The sequence below is a fragment of the Octopus sinensis genome, linkage group LG7, assembly GCF_006345805.1.
Source record: "Octopus sinensis linkage group LG7, ASM634580v1, whole genome shotgun sequence".
NCBI lineage: Eukaryota > Metazoa > Mollusca > Cephalopoda > Octopoda > Octopodidae > Octopus > Octopus sinensis.
This window is the reverse complement of record NC_043003.1, coordinates 6,381,261-6,400,264: the sequence shown is the minus strand read 5'-3', so window position 1 is coordinate 6,400,264 and position 19,004 is coordinate 6,381,261. Positions and strand designations below refer to the sequence as shown.

Genomic DNA, 19,004 nt, shown 5'->3' with positions numbered 1-19,004 from the left:
TGTCAGGCAAAATGCTTAGCAGTGTTTTGTCTGTCCTTATGATCTGAGTTCAAATTCTGCCGAGGTTGACTTGGCCTTTCGGGATTGAGAGAATAAATAAAATAAATAGTGGGGGTCAATCTAATCAAATTACCCCTCCCCTGAAATTGCTGGTCTTGTACCAGAATTTGAAATCGATTTTTAAATTTAGGGGACATAACAAGAGTATCCTGGAACGATCTCTCTTTCAGGGTACTCTTAGTCTAATCTACCTTTCCGGATACCCCTATATTAATCTCTCTTTCATGACACCCTGGATTAATTTACCTTTCAGGATACCCCTATATCAATCTCTCTTTCATGATACCCTGGATTAATTTACCTTTCAGGATACCCCTATATCAATCTCTCTTTCATGATACCCTGGATTAATTTACCTTTTGGGATACCCCTAGATTTACTTACTTTCCAAGGGTACCCTAGCTTATCTATTATTCAAAAGTACATTTGCATTTAATCTACTTTGCAAAGCTACTCTAGAATCGTTCTACCCGTTAATCTTTGGGTAGATTTTTCCTAATCAGCTGAGGAAACTTATGTTAATCTAACTGGGTTGACTTAGTTTATTGTTTAGGGTACCTGGGGTACCCTACTTGATTCAAATAATATAAGTTGTCTCGGGTAATTTATGTATCTTAGGCTTCATTCAGTTTCCCACTTTACTGGGGTTCTCTTGGGTGAATAACCTTTACTTAAGTTACCTCAAGTAACCCACTCAGCTGGAGAATGGTAGTGATGATGATGGTGGTGGTGGTGGTGGTGGTGGTGGAGGGAAAAATTATTGGTGATACTGTGTCACCACTCATCCTTCAGAAGCTTCCCTCCACTCCAGTTACAACTTACTCTACAACATGCTCTGCTAACCACATCTCCACTCAGTTTCCATGGCAATAGATATGGATGGTTAAATTTACTGGAAGGAAATATGGGGTGGGAGAACCCAAAAACAACAGTGCATATTACATATGATATCACGCATACAGGCATGTCTATATCATCATCATCACCATCATCATCGCTTACCATCTGTTTTCCATGCTGGCATGGGTTGGACGGTTTGACTGAGGTCTGGAGAGCCAGCGGCTGCACCAGGCTCCAATCCGATCTGTCAATGTTTCTACAGCTGGATGCCCTTCCTAATGCCAACCACTCCGAGAGTGTAGTGGATGCTTTTTACGTGCCACTGGCACAGGAGTCGGTCAGGTGATCCTGGCATCAATCACATTCAGATAGTGCTTTTTATGTGCCACTGGCATGGGGGCCAGTCAGGGTGTACTGGTATCAGCTAGGTTCAGATGTTTTTTTACGTGCCACCGGTATGGGAGTCAGTCAGGCAGACCATGTTCTATGCATGAATGAATTCATATATTTATATATTTATCTCTTTACTCTTTTACTCTTTTACTTGTTTCAGTCATTTGACTGCGGCCGTGCTGGAGCACCGCCTTTAGTCGAGCAAATCGACCCCGGGGCTTATTCTTTGTAAGCCCAGTACTTATTCTATCGGTCTCTTTTTGCCGAACCGCTAAGTGACGGGAACGTAAACACACCAGCATCGGTTGTCAAGCAATGCTAGGAGGACAAACACAGACACACAAACACATATATTTATATATTTATCTCTTTACTCTTTTACTCTTTTACTTGTTTCAGTCATTTGACTGCGGCCATGCTGGAGCACCGCCTTTAGTCGAGCAAATCGACCCCGGGGCTTATTCTTTGTAAGCCCAGTACTTATTCTATCGGTCTCTTTTTGCCGAACCGCTAAGTGACGGGAACGTAAACACACCAGCATCGGTTGTCAAGCAATGCTAGGAGGACAACACAGACACACAAACACATATATATATATAGATATATATATATATATATATATATATATATATACATATATACGACAGGCTTCTTTCAGTTTCCGTCTACCAAATCCACTCACAAGGCATTGGTCGGCCCGGGACTATAGCAGAAGACACTTGCCCAAGATGCCACGCAGTGGGACTGAACCCGGAACCATGTTGTTGGTTAGCAAGCTACTTACAACACAGCCACTCCTGCACCTATATTTCTTATATTTATCTATTTCTTATATTTAAATAATGAGGGAGATAAATTGAATATTAATTTAATTAATATCAATTTAAAACCAGTAGCCCAGCATATAAAAAATCTGAAAAAATTTCAATACATGTGTATATTTAGGGCTAAATAGTCCACTAGGTGGATAGCCATATGCTAGAAGAAGATCACATGCGATCTAACTACAAACAAAGAATGTTCTCCAGAGAAAATTCAGCGAACACCAGAACAAGATCATATGTGATCTTCTTCTAGCATATGGCTATCCACCTAGTGGACTTTTTAGCCCTAAATATACACACGTATCTATTTCTTATAGATATATATAGAAACTCCCTGGAATGAATACATGTTTTTATTTACATATATATGTTGGAACATCATGCAGTTAAGCATTTCACTTCCTGATATCGTTGATTTGGGTTCAGTGCTACTGTGTGGCACCTTGGGCCAGTGCCACCCATAATAGCCTTGGACAGACCAAAGTCTTGTGAGTGGATTTCATTGACACAGACTTAATGAAACTTGACATGTATATATATGCCTCTCTCTCTCTTCTCTCTCTCTCTCTCTCTCTCTGTGTATGTGTGTGTATATATATATATATATATTTATAAAAATTTAGAAAAAAACCACCTTTATCAATTCATAATGAACAATTAAATTACACCATCTAGAAAATTACATCTAATAGAAATATTAAAATTAAAATAACAATGATATACTGAAGATTAAGTAAATTGCAAAAAAAATTTTAATGTTTATATTTGGTATATTATTTCAGCCATTTGACTGCGGCCATGCTGGAGCACCGCCTTTAGTCGAGCAAATCGACCCCGGGGCTTATTCTTTGTAAGCCCAGTACTTATTCTATCGATCTCTTTTTTGCCGAACCGCTAAGTAACGGGGACGTAAACACACCAGCATTGGTTGTCAAGCAATGCTAGGGGGACAAACACAGACACACAAACACACACACATATATATATACATATATACGACAGGCTTCTTTCAGTTTCCGTCTACCAAATACACTCACAAGGCATTGGTCAGCCCGGGGCTATAGCAGAAGACACTTGCCCAAGATGCCACGCAGTGGGACTGAACCCGGAACCATGTGGTTGGTTAGCAAGCTACTTACCACACAGCCACTCCTGTTATTTTATTTTTAATATTTCTATTATATGTAATTTTCTAGATGGTGTAATTTAATTGTTCATTTTGAATTGATAAAAGGTGGGGTTTTTTCTAATTTATATATATATAATATATTATATTTTGTGAAATTTGATTTAGTATTTCTAAATTGAATTTTTCCCTGTAAGTTACGAATAATATTCCCTCAAATAATTATATATATATATATATATATATATATATGTATATATATAGAATAAAACTTTATATATAAAGATATATATATATATATATATATATATATAATATATATAGATATATATAATAACGTGTATGTATGTGCATGTGTGCTTATCTTCTTTCGTCATTAGACTGGCCATACTGGAGCACTCACTGCCTTGAAGGGTTTAATCAAACAAATTGACCCCAATGCTTATTTCTTTTTTGAAGCCTGATGCTTTTTCTATCAATCCCTTTTGCTGAACCACTAAGCTCTGGGGAGGTAAACAAACAACCAGTTATCAAGTAATGGTGAGGGACAAATGCAAATGTGCATACACACACATGCACACATACACACAATGGGCTTCTTTCTGTTTCCATCTACTAAATCTATTCACAAGGTTTTCATTGACCTGGGGCTATAGATAAAGACATTTGTCTAAGGTGCTATGCAGGATGATTGAACCCAGAACCATGTTGTTGGGCAAGCAACCTTCTCAACCAGTCTCACCCTACACATATCATATTATATATTTAAAATCATATCAACATTGTTATGGATCTCTGAGCCTCCAGAAACAGCTGTTGAGACTTATAACACCTTTCTTCCACCGCTTTAATTTCATCTGTCGTTTGTACTCTGTGTAAGTTGGACCTATCCATACTAATAGCTAATACATTTCTACTTAAAGATTCCTCATCTGAATGTCTCCACCTTCTGCTTTCCCTGGTTTTGCGTGTAGGAGTGGTTGTGTGGTAGGTAGCTTGTCTACCAACCACATGGTTCTGGGTTCAGTCCCACTGCGTGGCACCTTGGGCAAGTGTCTTCTACTATAGCCTTGGGCCAACCAAAGCCTTGTGAGTGGATTTGGTAGACGGAAACTGAAAGAAGCCCGTTGTATATATGTGTATATATGTATATATATATATATGTGTGTGTGTGTTTGTGTGTCTGTGTTTGTTCCCCTAGCAGTGCTTGACAACCGATGCTGGTGTGTTTATGTCCCCGTTACGTAGCAGTTCGGCAAAAGAGACCGATAGAATAAGTACTGGGCTTACAAAAGAATAAGTCCCGGGGTCGAGTTGCTCGATTAAAGGCGGTGCTCCAGCATGGCCGCAGTCAAATGACTGAAACAAGTAAAAGAAAAGAAAAGAAAAAGAACACATAATTTGAATTTAATACTTAAGCCATTATGTTTAATATATCTAATGTGTCTAATTTGTTTATCTGCATAATCACATACACACACACACACAAGCCCATGTATACATCTACATATATATATTCAAACTTGTAGGTATATACTCACGCACGTGCACACACACACACACACGCCTGCATATCTGGTAGGGGCTTTGCAGTGGAATGAATTTGTTCCATAATGCTGTGTTATTGGGTACAGAGATTCGTTTATGTTCTTTTGTGTTGGGGTGAACCTACAAAAGGGTTATTGTGTCACGAATATGTTTGCTAGAGAAGAACAAACACAATTAGGTCTACGCTCTCTCTCTCTCTCACACACACACACACACACACACACACACACCCAGGCAAGGTGTGGTTGGGATCTGCTTCTGCCATAAACTGCTTGTCATTTTATGTTTCCGCGTTTTTATTCATGTGAAATGATGGATGAAATTGAAAGATGTATTGATGGTGGTGGTAGTGGTGGTGATAGGGTGATGGGATAGAGGAGTGGAGGTGGTGGTGGTGGTAGGGGTGGTGGTGAGAACATCCACAGATAATATATATATATATGTATCAGCATCGCCTTACTGGCACCTGTGCCATTGGCATGTGTAAAAAGCGAGGTCATTGCCAGTACCGCCTGACTGGCCCCCGTGCCGGTGGCATGTAAAAGCACCCACTACACTCTCAGAGTGGTTGGCGTTAGGAAGGGCATCCAGCTGTAGAAACTCTGCCAGATCAAGATTGGAGCCTGGTGCTGCCATCTGGTTTGCCAGCCCTCAGTCAAATCGTCTAACCCATGCTAGCATGGAAAGCGGACGTTAAGCGATGATATATATATATACACATACATATATATATACGACGGGCTTCTTTCAGTTTCTGTCTACCAAATCCACTCAGAATGCTTTGGTCGACCCGAGGCTATAGTAGAAGACACTTGCCCAAGGTGCCACGCAGTGGGACTGAACCCAGAACCTTGTGGTTTGTAAGCAAGCTACTTACCACGCAGCCACTCTTACACCTATGCAGATTGTAAACAAATGTCTCAGTTCATACAAAATGGTGTCATTTGTTTACAATACTCCCTGCAAGCATGTCTGGACTGTTCCTTGTTTGAAGGAGTTAGGGAAATGCTTCTGTTCTGGGATATAACTGAAGGTTATAGACAGGAAAAGCATCCTACCTTAGAAAATTTGCCTCAGTGAATTTCATGTGAGCCATGGTTGCAGTAGATGTTATGATGATTATTTTACTTCTCTAAGCATACACACACAAGCATACACACACACAAGCATACACACACAAGCAGACACACACAAGCAGACACACACACACACACACACACACACACACACAAACAAGCATACACACACAAGCACACACACATACACAAGTACACAGACACAAGCACACAGACACACAGACACTGTGAGGCAGCCGGCATTCTCCCCAAGCCATGCCAAGTTTGGCATCCCAGCCGTGAAATACTGATGTAGACTTTGAAGAGACAATATACAATGTTGGTAACTGAACAAAACCAGGAAGATTACTAAAACAGTGACACACTTTTGCAACGCACAGAACCACCATTCACCATTCACCATTCATGTTGGAATGGTTTTTTTGTTAATGGTTTAGAACTTCCTGTGAATTCTTAGAATACATTGTTGCTACTGAATATATGTGGGTAGCAGTTTATATATATTTACACTCAACATTTGTGTGTGTGTGTGTGTGTGTGTGTGTGTGTGTGTGTGTGTGTGTGTGTGTGTGTGTGTGTGTGTGTATATATATATATATATATATATATGTATGTATGTACACACACGTGTGTGTGTGAAAGTGTATATATGCATATGTTTGAAAATATATGTATAAATGCATATGTATATGGTTCAAAATTGTTAAAATACAAAAACAAAATTGTGTGTGCATATATATATATATATATATATATATATATATATATATGTATGTATGTATGTATGTATGTATATATATATATATATATTATATATATATATATATATGTATGTATGTATGTATGTATATATATATATATATATAATATATATATATATATATATAATCAGCTAATTCTATTTAACTCACAGTAGCAGTCATGCAGTTATTAGTGGTTGTTTTAGTAGTAGTAGTAGTAGTAGTAGTAGTAGTAGTAGTAGTGGTGGTGGTGGTGGTAGTAGTTTGACTGAAGAACAATGGAATGTTTACAAGAAGTTCTGCCCAACTGGAGAAATCTGTTTAAATAGTTTAGCACAGTTTTAGTGATACCCTGTCGCCACCCCTTCCCACCCCTCTAACCTCAACCCTGCCTGCTTCCACCCTCAAACCCACCCCTACTACCTATCTCTGGAAGAGGACTCTCTTTCTCTCTCTGTGACACAGAGATCTTGTATGTTGAATGCCAAACACTGTCTCATTGACCCAGCTCCCCCCCCTTCTCTTTCTCTCTACCCCCCCCCCACTGCCAGTAATATTTTATTGCCTTCCTTGGTCTTGGAGTGTGTGTGTGTGTGTGTACAAACACTTGAATTCCACCCTTGTTGTGTAACCCTAGGTCGGTCCTGAATCTGTATTCTTATGACAGATTTACAACCAAATTGTGATCTGCAGGTCCATATCATTCTCTCTCTTTCTCTGTCTCTCTCTCTCTCTCTATCTATCTATCTATATATATATATATATATATATATATATATATGTGGCACCTAAAAAAAAAACCATCCATACATGGTCAATGCCAGCGCCGCCTTGACTGGCTTCCGTGCCGGTGTCATGTAAAAAGCACCAACCGATCGTGGCCGTTGCCAGCCTCTTCTGGCACCTGTGCTGGTGGCACTTAAAAAGCACCCACTACACTCACAGAGTGGTTGGCATTAGGAAGGGCATCCAGCTGTAGAAACTCTGCCTGATCAGACTGGAGCCTGGTGCAGCCTCCTGGCTTCCCAGACCGCAGTCAAACCGTCCAACCCATGCCAGCATGGAAAATGGACGTTAAACGATGATGATAATGATTGGCATCCGTTAGTCTCGAAAGACTATGGATCTGCACCTTAGATCGGATTGGTGTTGCAGCATTGCCTGTGACTGATAAGGCCAGTGCGTGAGTAACAGTCACGGCTGCAACAGTCGCAAATGTGTTCGGTCGTTTGTTGTCGATTCATTCTTCCTGCGTCACCATCTGTCCTCTGCTGTCTCATGTTTGTGATCTTCTTTCCTTCAGGGTGGTATTCAATGCCTGTCTCCAGCAGGAACGGTCTTTTGCCATGTTCTCCCAGGTTTTGGTATTCGTACTCATGGCCTTCATGTCACGTTTGCACACGTCCTTGAAACGGAGATGTGGTCGTCCGCGAGCACGTCTACCGGAGGCTATCTCCCCATACAGTATATCTTTCAGTAACCTCCCATCAGGCATCCAGTGCACGTGTCCCGGTCAGTGGAGACGGTGTTGCCGCAGTAATGTGAAAGTAGTTAATAGCTGGGAACGGGTGAGTATCTCGTTGCTGGTGATACAGTTGTTCCACTTGACCCCAAGAATACTCCGAAGGCTGTGCAGGTGGAAAGGCATTCAGGTGGCGCTCTTGTCTGGCGTAAAGGCACCAGGCCTCACCACCATGTAGCAAGGTACTGAGGATGCATGCTTTATAGACTGTGAATTTGTTGGATCTCATCAGCTTGCCGTTTAACCACAGTTTTTGAGCTAGTTTGGCGAAGGTCAAAGCTGCTAACCCGATTCTCCTGTTCTGCTCTTGGTCAAGTGGTGCTTTTTATGTGCCACCGGCACAGGGGCCAGGGAAGCCTGAGAAACAGTTATCCGCATTCTGTCCCAGATTTACTTAGGTATTTCTTTGATTAATCTCACCTGTATCTATCATCAAGACGTTCCAACTGTGGCCATCCAATTGTATTTTGTTTGCCAGTTTACTTCCAGGATCACAGATTGAGTGTCTTTGTTGTGGTTTCTGGTAATGTGGTAGGGTATACTTAGGCTGTAATAGATTAAGCCACTGTAACCAGACTAGCAGATAATCCTTCCTTTGTGGAACCACCGTTCTTCTAGTAGATGGGCGTTGACACAACTTGTTGAAATATTAACCCGTTTGATAAGAGAAATTAACTCTTAGTATGGCCTCTTATTATTATTATTATTATTATTATTATTATTATTATTATTATTATTCTAGTATGTTGCCATCTTGTTTAATATTCCAGAATATTCTCTTATTATTCTGGAATGGTCTCTTGGTGTTATTCTCCACCATTTCCTCTTTTGATACCATCGTTGATTACCATATGTTACCTTCTTTTTTTTTTTTTCTTTCCAGGTAAGTGATGCATGCTGGGAACACTCTGATAGCAATCTTTGTCAAGGTCAGTGTAGTCTTCCTGTCTTCTAGAATATCGTTATTAGCACCACCACCACCATCATCATCTTTATTGTTATTATCAACATCATCACCACAATCATTATTGTCCTTATCATCATTGTCATCACCATCATCATCATCAGCATCTAGTCTTATTTTTTAATATATTCTGCATAATAAAGAAAGTACTGGACCATTTTTAATAATTTCCTTTCACGCTTAATCCCTCCCCCCACGTGGATGACAATCGCCACAAAACAGACATAAACTGCCTCAAGTCACATTGTCCTGTATGTTCTTCTTTTCAAAGACAGTATTGTGTGATCAAAGGGAGATTTGACTGCTCTTTCTACCAGAAAGAGTGTCCTCAGAGCTGTTTCCATTGGTTTCTGACGTCAAGTTGGTGTCGTGGGGGACATAAAACCCAACTGGTTGAATGAAGCAGTTGCTGTTTGTTTGTTTGTTTGTTTGTTGAGTGAGGCGGTCTTCGTCCCAGAGCTCGCAAGGTGGGAGAAGTCTGAAATGTGGTCCTTTGCTATTCGCAAGACCCGCAGAAGAGAAAGCAGGTCAACCCCCGACACCGAGAGCATCGATGGATGGATGAATACGCATCCAGGCTCAGCGGTTGCGTAGGAAGTCGGGGACAGGAAACAGGAAGAAAGAGTGAGAGAAAGTTGCGGCGAAAGAGTACCACAGGGGTCACCACCACCCCCTGCCAGAGCCAAAGAATACAACTGGGGTCACCACCACCCCCTGCCGGAGCCTCGCGGAGCTTTTAGGTGTTTTCGCTCAATAAACATGCACAATGCCCGGTCTGGGAATCGAAACCGCTATCCTCCGACCGCGAGTCCGCTGCCCTAACCACTGGGCCATTGTGCCTCCACAGCAGTTGCTGTTGTAGTAGCCGTAGAGTAGTGAGAGGGAGGGGACACAGCCAAGGGTTAACTGGGATTTTTGTGTCAGGAAGTTGGGTTGGTGGTGGGGGTGGTGTTTGGATGACTTGCTTAATTACCCATCACATCTTTAATAACCTTCGTTAGACAGTCACATGATATAACCGTTAATTACCAGGATTCTTTAATACCACAGTAAATATCACCAGGAAATAGGAATCATGTGGGTTTCTGTTGCAGCTCTCTGTCTGTGGTGGTGGGCCAGGCTGGTGGTGGTAGTGATGTTGAGGCGGTGAAGGTGGCAGTAACAGTATTGGGGTTATTAGGGGTGACGGTGGTAGTGGTCTTCTTGTTGGTGATGATGATGGTAGTGGTTGTAGTGATGATGAGGGTATTTGGTGGTGGTGGTGGTGGAGGAGGCCATGGGGATGATACTGGTGGTGGTGGTGGTGGAGGGGACACTAGTGATGGTGGTAGTGGTGTGAGTGATGTTGATTGAAGTAATGGCTATGGCAAAGGCAGTGGTGGTGGTGGTGGTCAGGGCGACATTAGCAAAGATAATAACATTGCTCATGTTACATTTAATGGTGGTGAGGTGGGAGAAGACCCTCGTCCAGTGCTCCTCTGGACATGGGGGCAGTCTATCCTACAACCAGCAGAGATCTAATATACAACCATTACCATCTGTTGGCCCATACTAAAGCAACATGGTGTATACTTCTCTACCCAGTGGTCAAATGTATTTGGTGTTGCAGCCTGGACTGGCCTTCAGTCTCTCCACTGACCAGCAGTTGATGGTCAGTTGTTGTTGGTCTTTTAGCAAGAAATTGTCCTGATCAGACAATTCTTAAAAGAAGTAGTAGTAGTAAAGGTCAGAAATAAGAAGCAGCACCATTCTGGTCATATGGTAATGTGTGTGTGTGTGTGTGTGTGAAGGCGGCGAGCTGGCTGAATCGTTAGCACGCTAGGCGAAATGCGTAGCCGTATTTCGTCTGCCGTTACGTTTGAGTTCAAATTCCGCCGAGGTCAACTTTGCCTTTCATCCTTTTGGGGTCAATTAAATAAGTACCAGTTATGCACTGGGGTTGATGTAATCGACTTAATCCTTTTGTCTGTCTTTATTTGTCCCCTCTGTGTTTAGCCCCTTGTGGGTAGTAAAGAAATAGGTATTTCGTCTGCTGTTACATTCTGAATTCAAATTCCGCCGAGGTCGACTTTGCCTTTCATCCTTTCAGGGTCGATAAATTAAGTACCAGTTACACACTGGGGTCGATATAATCGACTTAATCCGTTTGTCTGTCCTTGTTTGTCCCCTCTGTGTTTAGTCCCTTGTGGGTAGTAAAGAAATAGGTATTTCGTCCGTCAATATGTTCTGAGTTCAAATTCCGCTGAGGTTGACTTTGCCTTTCATCCTTTTGGGGTCGATTAAATAAGTACCAGTTATGCACTGGGTTCAATGTAATTGACTTAATCCTTTTGTCTGTCCTTGTTTGTCCTCTCTGTGTTTAGCCCCACATATGCAATAAAGAAATAAACGTGTATGTGTGTGTATCTCTCTCTCTTTGCTTTGACATTGTATAGTAGTCGTAAAGGAATGTCCCTGTCATACAAGCAGTGCCATTTGTGTCCAATCTTCTGTGAAAAGATGTTTGGCTTTGGGGAAATATTACCTTGGAAACATATGGTGAGGAGGGTTGGTTGGTGACAAGAGAGGCATCCAGCCATAGGAATTCCTCAGTAAATTCTATCTGACTTCTGTAAGTGTGCAACAGTGGATGGCTAACATGATGATGATGATGATGATGGTATGTATGTATTGTATGTTTGGCAGAACAAATAACAGAAATACAACTGGCCTTTCACACACACACACACACACACACACACACTAACATATATTCCAGATGTGTCTATGTGTATTGATGTTTTTGCAGAATTTCAATGGAGCTTTTGTGCAGTACCGAGTACCAAGTGATAGCGGTGAATAGCTGTTGGTGGTGGGGTGGGTGGAGGGAAGGTGAAGAGGTGTTAGGATGGGGTGGTGGTGGTGTCGATGTTGGTAGGATGGTGGTGGTAAGATGGTGATGTATGGATGTGGGCCTGTTATGTAGTTGTAATGGTGGTGGTTGTGGAAATATGTTTGTGATGAATGGCTACCAGTGGTGTTGTGGTGGTAGTGGTGGTGTTGATTTAACAGAATTTCATATAACACATAAAAAAAACCCCATTGCTTTATTGAAGTAAATGTATATATAATGTATATATTGGCATACATGTTATGTATATATGTATATATGTATGTTCACACACACATTTATATATGTATGTGTATATGCTTGCTTGCTTGTGTGTATGAATGTATGTATATATTTCTTTACTACCCACATAGAGGGGACAAACAAGGACAGACAAACGGATTAAGTCGATTACATTGACCCTAGCGCATAACTGGTACTTAATTTATCGACCCCGAAAGGATGAAAGGCAAAGTCGACCGTGGTGAATTTGAACCCAGAACGTAACGGCAGACAAAATACTGCTATGCATTTCACCTGGCGTGCTAACGTTTCTGCCAGCTCGCCACCTTATATGAATGTATGTATATGTTTGTAAGACTAATACGTTATACATAAAGCATAAAGTACTTGTATATAATATTTGAGTGTGTGTGTGTATCTTGTCTGAATGAAGGGGGTATATGAAAAGTGTTGAGCCTCAAAAAGAACAAAAAAAACCCTGATACAAGACTTCTGATGATTTAATTTTCAACATTGTCCCCTTCGATGGCTGAACACTTTCTCCAGCGGTGCTGAAGTGCCATTATCCCGGCGTAGAAGAACTCTTTTGTTTGAGACTCCAAGAAACTTCCTACAGTGTCTATGGCATCATTGTCACTGGCAAAATGGCGAGCAGCCAGGGCTTTTTTCATTTTTGGGATTAGATGAAAGTCAGAGGGGGCTAAGACTGGTGAATAAAGCAGATGGGGAACAAGTTCATATCCACAATCACGAACTATTGCCATGGGAACCACTGAGGTGTGGGCTGGAGCATTGTCGTGATGAAAAAGGACTCCTCTGGTGAGGATTCCTGGCTTTTTCTTTGCTTCTTGGAGGCATTTCAGTAGCTGAGAATAATACAGCCCTGTCACGGTGTGACCCTTAGCAAGGTAATCGATCAGCAAGACACGTTGAGAATCCCCAAAAAACAGATGCCATGACCTTGCCAGCTGAAGGAATGACCCTGACCTTCTTTGGGGTAGGCGAAGATATGTGCTTCCACTGCTTTGATTGTTCTTTGGTTTCAGGCTTGTGGTGAAGAGCCCAAATTTCGTTCATAGTGATAAAACATGCAAGAAAATTCTCTTCATCGGCTTCAAACAGTTCCAGATTACTTGTTGACAAAGTGCACCTGGTGTGTTTCTGCTCAGGAGTCAAAACGTGAGGAATCCACCTTGTGGAAACCTTTAAGAACCCAAGTTCTTTTGTCCACAATGTTGTCTGCTCTTTCAGTTCAGATGCCCAGTCTCTTGGCTATTTGGTGACATGATATTCGGCGATCTTGCCTTATCATACCAAAAGCAATGCCAAGGTTGTCCTCAGTGGTTGCAGTTGGAGGTTTCTCTTGTCTGGGATCATCTTCCACACTTTCCCTGCCACGCTGGAATTCATTTACCCAGCGTTTGACTGTTGCATATGAAGGAGCATTGTCTGTTAAGCTTCTCACCATATCTTCATGGATATCTGATGGAGTCATGCCTTTCAAATGAAGATACTTTATGACAGCACGGTACTCAGTTTTCTCCATTTTCCTTGTAGCCTCGACACTTGTTTATTCAAAAATCTGCAACCAAAAAAACATTAAAATATCAGAATCATGAAAATGAGCAAGAATACTCCAAAAAGACTGTACTTACCAGAAAAAATTGTTTCAGCCCCATTTCTAGGTTAGGCTCAAAACTTTTCATACACCTCTCATATTTCATTGATCTGAGAACTGAACTTGAACCATGGACCTCTGCTCTCCAGCCATTCTGTTTCTCAACTTTATATTTGGATAAGGCATTTAATGAACCCAAGCATTGCTTTCCTTTACTCTGTGGGACCAATTCCATATTCTTTATGAGAGGCTGTTATTATTGCACACAACTTATCAACCGTCGACATATCTGATGTCAAACTTCTGTCATATTGGACAGGACTTCTCTATGTTCAGCTGTTGACCTGTCTGATGTCAAAGTTCTGTCATATCAAGTTTTCTAGTCAAAACTTAATGTACAAAAGGGATTTTTGGAAACTCCATTTGAAACCACATCTCCATCAACTCTTATGAACCCTTCCTGTCTCTTTAGCATCTGACAAGGCCGTGAGTCTGGGATTAGGGTTTCAGCATGGCCACAGCTCGTGAGCTGAAACTAGATGAAATGAAAAATGAAATGAAAGTCAATTCAACATGATAAATCTCCATTTACCAGGGCTGGGTAACAGTGGAAGGCTTAGAATGGTTGAAACACGTTACATGTCTAACCGCTGTTTATGTGTGTGTGTGTGCATGCGCGTGTATGTGTGTGCGTGTATGTGTGTGTGTGTGTGTGTGTGTGTGTGTGCATGTGTGTGAGCACTAAAGTGACAAGCCCAGCTTGATTCAACAATATCAACGAAGAGAAAGAAATGCAAATAGTCACAGGAGGGGTCGGGGTTTCATAACCACAACATCAGACAAAGACCCTCACAAAAGATGAAGCCCACAAGAAATTCAATCAAAACATGTCCCCTTTTCGCATGAAAATGGGATTCAACTGCTTAACACACAACCCAACCCTCCTAACTTGGTGTCCCTCCAAAATATTTATTCCAAATAAAGACACATATTTTCTTTTAATCATCATCATCAATATCATTATCATCAGCTTTATGTCCATGTCTCCATGCTTAGTTAGTGAGAGAAAGAGAGAGAGAGAGAGAATTTCTTTATTCACCATAAGGTTGAGGAAAAAGAGGGGACGATACGAGGACAGACAAAACAAACATTGGGGTCAGGGTATCGAATGAGACGAAACGTATGAATAAACAAACAATTAAAATATATACAATTAAATGAGAATGAGTGATTAACAAAAAATGAAGCGGAGGACACGGTCGACCCCACAAACCACAGACTCACACTGAAGACTTTGCTTTCTCCTTTTTTACATTCTCGATTAAACAGGTTCTTTCACTCGCAACATACTTGCTATAGACCTCTATCTTTTACGAAACACACTTTGCGACAGGCATTTCTTCTCCAGCCTTATTTTCCGTTTCATGTGGAAAACGAAAAGGTTGATTAGCTCGAGACTGGAGATAAACATGCCTGTTGCAATTCCTTTCACTCTCGTCTTCCGAGAGAAATAGACACACTTAAATATAGACACACACATGACAAATTGTATACATATATACATATACATATATATACTGTCCAGTTTTGCAATGTACAAAAGGCTACCAATACTGTCTGGTAGCAGCTCTACCATCTCCATCATCACCAAGACCATCACCCTCATGCTTGGTTACCCTTATTTTCTGGAATTGGACCCACTACATCTACTTTGTATTATGCTCACCAAGCAACCCCCACCCCTCATCCCAGATTCACCGAAGGTTTTACCAAAATCTTTGCAAATAGAAATAGTCTTTCATTCCATTCAATTGAGAAGACAATGACCCCAGTTGGACATTTGAATTGTAAGTGATGAGGAAGAAAAACCCTAATCCCTGACTCACTGCCTTGTCAGATGTTAAAGAGATAGGAAGGGTTCATAAGAGTTGATGTGGTTTCAAATGGAGTTTCCAAAAATCCCTTTTGTACATTAAGTTTTGACTAGAAAACTTGATATGGCAGAACTTTGACATCAGACAGGTCAACAGTTGAGTATAGAGATGTCCTATCCAATATGACAGAAGTTTGACATCAGATATGTCGACGGTTGATAAGTTGTGTGCAATAATAACAGCCTCTCATAAAGAATATGGAATTGGTCCCACAGAGTAAAGGATAATAATGTTTGGGTTCATTAAATGCCATATCCAAATATAAAGTTTAATTTCAGTAACCTTTAAAACTGGAAACTTAACTCAGACACACATACATTTATAGAAATATACACACACACACACACTAATAAGACATCATCATCATCTCCTTTTAAAGGTTTAATCCTTCATTAGCATAATAGACAATGTGTGTATATGATGTGTGTAGATATACCTCATGCACCCTATCTGTGTGTGAGTGTGTGTGAGAGAGGAAGAGCATCCAGCCATGGAAACCATAAAACCATATCAAAGCAGGCAGTAGAGCTTGGCGCTGTCTTCTGACTTTCCAGCTCCTGACAAACCAGTCAACCAATGGCAGCATCAAAAGCAAATGTTAAATGATGATGATGATGTCCCAAGAAAATGTCTTCACACCATTGAATGATTATGAAGTCAGTGTTCATTAAAATGCATTTCATTTTCAAAGTTTAATAGAATCTACAGACAGAATTTAGTGTTTTCAAGAATGCCTCTTTTCAAACTGATGCCCATTCTGGTCCAGGGACTACAGATAGTGTGAAACAATGGTATCACAGACATCAAGGACACATTTTGTTCAGAATTTGTGCACATTCAATGGCTGCTCTTAATTCGATGACTGCCTCCAGTTTTGTACCCTAAACTTTATCTTTTAATATTAATAGTTATTGCCAAACTAATATGGCAGTCCATAAATATAAGACTAAAGCTGTCGCTGATTAGCTCCAAGAGGCCATCGCCTCTAGCTAGCTATATGACACACGAACCTGCGTCCATTACAACCTTCGAACACACGGTTGGTAGCGACACCTGCTGGGTCTGACTACACTGCATTGATAAAGGGCAACAACCCTGAAACATGTCTGCAGGTGTCTGACCAGCAAGGTGAAGCGGCTGACCTCCCCTGTTCGAAGGTTGTAATGGGCGCAGGTTCATGTGTCATATAGCCAGCTAGAGGCGATGGCCTCTTGGAGCTAATCAGCGACAGCTTTAGTCTTATATTTATGGACTGCCATATTAGTTTGGCGATAACTATTAATATCCAGTAATGCTGCCGTAATCTCCTTTAGAGAGACTTAGTAATTTTAATATTTCTATTTATCTTTTAAGTATCCTCATAAAAGAGACGATTGGTATGCAGTCCAGTGAATGTGGAGTTGATTCTCTTGAACCTCTTCATCCAATCCACTTCATGAAGATAGGCCCTGCATTACTATGGTAGTGCGAGGGTGCCCCAATCTTGCTGGAAATAAAACTCTAAAACATCAAAGTCCTCTTGAATGCTTAGCATGACAGATTGTTGAAGTAAGTTCAAGTAAATGAGACTGGTTACAGTACCACCAAAAAGGAATGGTCCAATGAATGGTTTTGATGATGGACCACATCTTACTGTGACTCCTGGTAAATTAACATGATGTTCTTCTGTGTTATACGAATTCTCAGGTCCTCAGTAGAGATGATTCTTTCAGTTAATTTAATTTTGGTGTAGACTCATCATCCCAAACAATGTTTGTTGGAAACTGTGCATCTTCTCTTTATCTAGCCAAGTAGCACTCGCAAAAATCCATTCTTCGGTTCGAATCGTCTTCATTGAAAGAATGGATTTGTCTTGGAATGCATCTTTTCCAATGACAATGCTTCAAAATGTGATGGACACTTGATTCTCAAATTCCTATCTCGTGACTTGCTTCCCAGATTTTCTTGAACTCTGGCAGTACATTTCTAGTACCTTTCTTGTCTTGCTTTGGGAGTGGGGTGGGTGGGTAGGTTCCATTGATGTCCAGGGTCATTTGGAACATTTCTTGTGGGCATTGTGCTGCTTCAGACTAATTTCTTATTCAAATAATGGTAAACCACGGCAGATCTGTTTGAAACTCCCTCCTAAACTGTCTTTGCACTTTAACTGCATTTTCAGACTTCCAGAGAAGCAAGTTAGGGTCAATTTCCTTTGTTCAAAGCTTAGTTTGGCTCCCTTCTTTATTTCAAAGGGGTTATATCAAAACAGAAATTTAAGGGTGCATACATTTTTTTAAGGACTTTCTGAGAGTATGTATGTGTGTGTATGTACATGTATGCTTGTGTGTGTGTACACACACACACACAGAGGTAGATAATATGTATATATACACATTGGCACATGTCTACATGTAGTACTAAATGTGTGTATTTATGCATGTATTTAAGTGTGTGTATATATTACTTTGTCTATACTTTTATTTATGCCTGTATGTGTGTAGATAATTTTTTTATACACACACACACACGTGACTAATAAATACGTTGCGTAATCACATCTTTTTGATGGTGATTCAGTTAACCTTTTCACCTTACCCTCATCCATATTACAATGGACTAACCCTACCCATCTCATGCTATAAGTACTGGTTCTAGTAGTAGTAGTAGTAGTAGTAGTAGTAGTAGTAGTAGTAGTAGTAGTAGTGGTGGTGGTGGTGGTGGTGGTGGTGGTGGTGGTGGTGATGGCAGTGTCCTATTTGTAATATTAGAAGAGGTGGTGATGTTTTAATTATCTGCAACAATGAGAAGAGATGAGGAAGAGCAGAACAATTCTAAGTACCCTAGTCACTAATTAAGGGTGGATAGCTATGACATCATTGTTTCAGCATCTCTGTTCCCATCTGAAACCAATTCCAAATGCTGCTAGCCTATTGAATTAACGGTGGATAGCTCTGACATCAGTGTTAACTCGCATACCTCGGCTGACACCCGACTGGTTAATTGCTGTTTGAAATACCCCGCCAGGATACATCTTGTTTTGATTCTGTCGCTGGTTAATGTGTGTTGGGTGTGTCTTAGGAAACTACGGAGTGTCTGACTGAAACTGAAGGTGGGGGCAGAGCAAAACAACAGGGTATGTCCAGGGTGGTTAAATATCACTTTTCAGCTACATGTTTTCTGAGTTCAATCCCATGGCATGGCACCTTGGGTGAGTGCCTCCTACTACAACATCAAGCAACCAATGATTTGTGAATGAAATTTTGGGAGA

General features: G+C 40.8%; 1 protein-coding gene across 3 annotated transcripts in view; it reads left to right on the top strand.

Annotated features, from left to right (window-relative positions):
* Positions 1-19,004, top strand: part of LOC115214187 (CD151 antigen) — a 145,939-nt gene that overhangs the window by 76,707 nt on the left and 50,228 nt on the right. The window contains exon 1 of one of the 3 annotated variants that reach the window (XM_036504473.1): positions 9,013-9,058. The exons of the other annotated variants lie outside the window; for them this stretch is intronic. Within the exon in view, the coding sequence (XP_036360366.1) occupies positions 9,020-9,058 (39 nt within the window). The 5' untranslated portion in view covers positions 9,013-9,019. Of the gene's footprint in view, positions 1-9,012; positions 9,059-19,004 lie in introns of those variants that run through there. 3 annotated transcript variants of the gene reach the window in all.